Source organism: Pinus tabuliformis, chromosome 2_1, assembly GCF_031772625.1.
Source record: "Pinus tabuliformis cultivar Carrire ecotype Pingquan chromosome 2_1, CPIR1, whole genome shotgun sequence".
Lineage (NCBI taxonomy): Eukaryota > Viridiplantae > Streptophyta > Pinopsida > Pinales > Pinaceae > Pinus > Pinus tabuliformis.
The window spans coordinates 420053525-420055409 of NC_142299.1; the positions used below are offsets into that span (position 1 = coordinate 420053525).

General features: G+C 37.5%; 1 protein-coding gene across 1 annotated transcript; it reads left to right on the plus strand.

Annotated features, from left to right (window-relative positions):
* The first annotated feature begins 298 nt into the window (after nucleotides 1–298).
* LOC149200692 (protein LURP-one-related 11-like) lies at nucleotides 299–1216 on the plus strand. The gene is made up of 3 exons (XM_089401032.1): nucleotides 299–538; nucleotides 704–958; nucleotides 1085–1216. The coding sequence occupies exons 1-3, from the start codon at nucleotides 299–301 to the stop codon at nucleotides 1214–1216; spliced, it is 627 nt and encodes a 208-aa protein (XP_089257158.1).
* The last annotated feature ends 669 nt before the right edge of the window (nucleotides 1217–1885 follow it).

A 1885-nucleotide genomic window follows, 5' to 3' on the forward strand; every position in this document is an offset into this window, starting at 1 on the left:
AATAAAATAAGGAATTGAGTTTTTACAAATTCCTCGCTGGAAATCTATTTTTTTAAAACAGATTGCGTTTATCCACATAGGTCCTTGCTGGAGAAACAAGTGACGTTGCATACTTCTCCAGAAACGATCAGATCTTAGGAGAGCGATGAGCGCCGAGGAAATGATTCGATAATTTTTTATGTGGCTGAACGAAACTGGCGAGATATAAATGTACGATGGAGGAAGCTGCGTGCAGAATATTCCGTAGAATCCTTTTTGTTTTCTTCGTCTGTGCAAGGGAGTGGCGGGTTGGAAAGGGATGCGTGATAACCTGCATGGTGGCTCCTCCTCCCACTCGCCTGATGATAACAAGTATCGTTCTCCGGTCACATTCACCGTTTGGAAGAAATCACTCCTCTTCAATGGCGAAGGCTTCACAGTCTTTGATTCTTCCGGAAATCTGGTCTTCAGGGTCGATAATTACGCATCCAACGTTGAACGTGAGCTCTTCCTCATGGATGCTGTGGGCAATGTTCTACTCACACTGCACCGTGACAAGGTATTGTAATATCTCTAGGGGCTACACTCATCAGAGAATTTCACCACTTTGATTAAAATTTCAGTAACTTCCTGGCTAGGTACCTTTCATATAGATTAATTGTTTTGAATTGGGTCTTTGCATCCTTTCATATCGATTAATTTTGTTCTGAATTGGGCCTTCCAGCGATTGAGTTTGAGCCAGAGATGGGAAGCATTTAGAGGAGACGGTGTTGGCTGTGGGAAGCCAGAGTTCAGTGTTATTATAAAGTCTTCTTGTTGGCTCTTCTCAAGCAAAGCCCTAGCCAAAGTGTTGGTTACTCAGGCAGATGGAGAAGAAAATTACAGAGAGACTTGCCATTACGATTATCAAATCGAGGGATCCCTCTGTAACCCATCTTCATTCACTATATTCAGCGCCTCTCGTCAAATTATCGCTCAGGTTTGTTATATCCATATAATGATTGATATACGTAAATATATTGACAGAAAGTGAAGGACATGTTTGGCCAATATGGAATTAGTATTAGTTCCTTCATTGGTTCCTTTGGTTTGGTGGCGGACGCAGGTCAAACCAAAAGAAGCGACATCTGAGATAATGTTAGGAGACGATGTACTCGGACTTGTAGTGCAGCCTGGAATAGATCAAACCTTCGTTATGGGACTCGTTGTTATATTCATTCAGCTTATTAGCACTTAAAATAAGGAGCAGATAGTCCATGGCCAGCAGGTCAATTAATCAATCATGTTATTATATTCATTTAGGTTATTAGCACTTAGGAGCAGATAGTCCATTTAGGTTAAAAGCTCAATTAATCATATTCATTTAGGTTAGGAGCAGATAGTCCATGGACTTGTTCAATCATGGTGTTAGTTTAATCATGGTGTTATGAAGTATTATGTAAATTATAGTGTTAGTTGAATTATGATGTTAGTGTTATGTAAATTATAAGTGTTTTTTTCATTATTTATTAGTATTGCTAATAAAAACATGGTTAGAGCACTTACGTAGCCAATCATGATATTAGTTCAATCATGGTGTTAGTATTAGTCTTATAGAGTATTAGGTAAATTATAGTGTTAATTCTAACCATGGTGTGTTATGAAATATTATATAAATTATAAATGTTTTTTTCATTATATAATAGTATTACGAGTCCAAACATACTTAGAGCAATTATTTGTAGCCAATACTAAATACGTTCAATTCAAATTCAGTAGCATATTCGGATTACCATTTCAATATCCATGGTCTGATCATGCGCTGAAGTTTGCATTGGCAAAAAAATAAATATTTCATTGGAAGTAAATGTCACCGTAGTTTTCTGGTCAAGCCCATGTGCAATGTTGTAAACTATGTCATGATTTT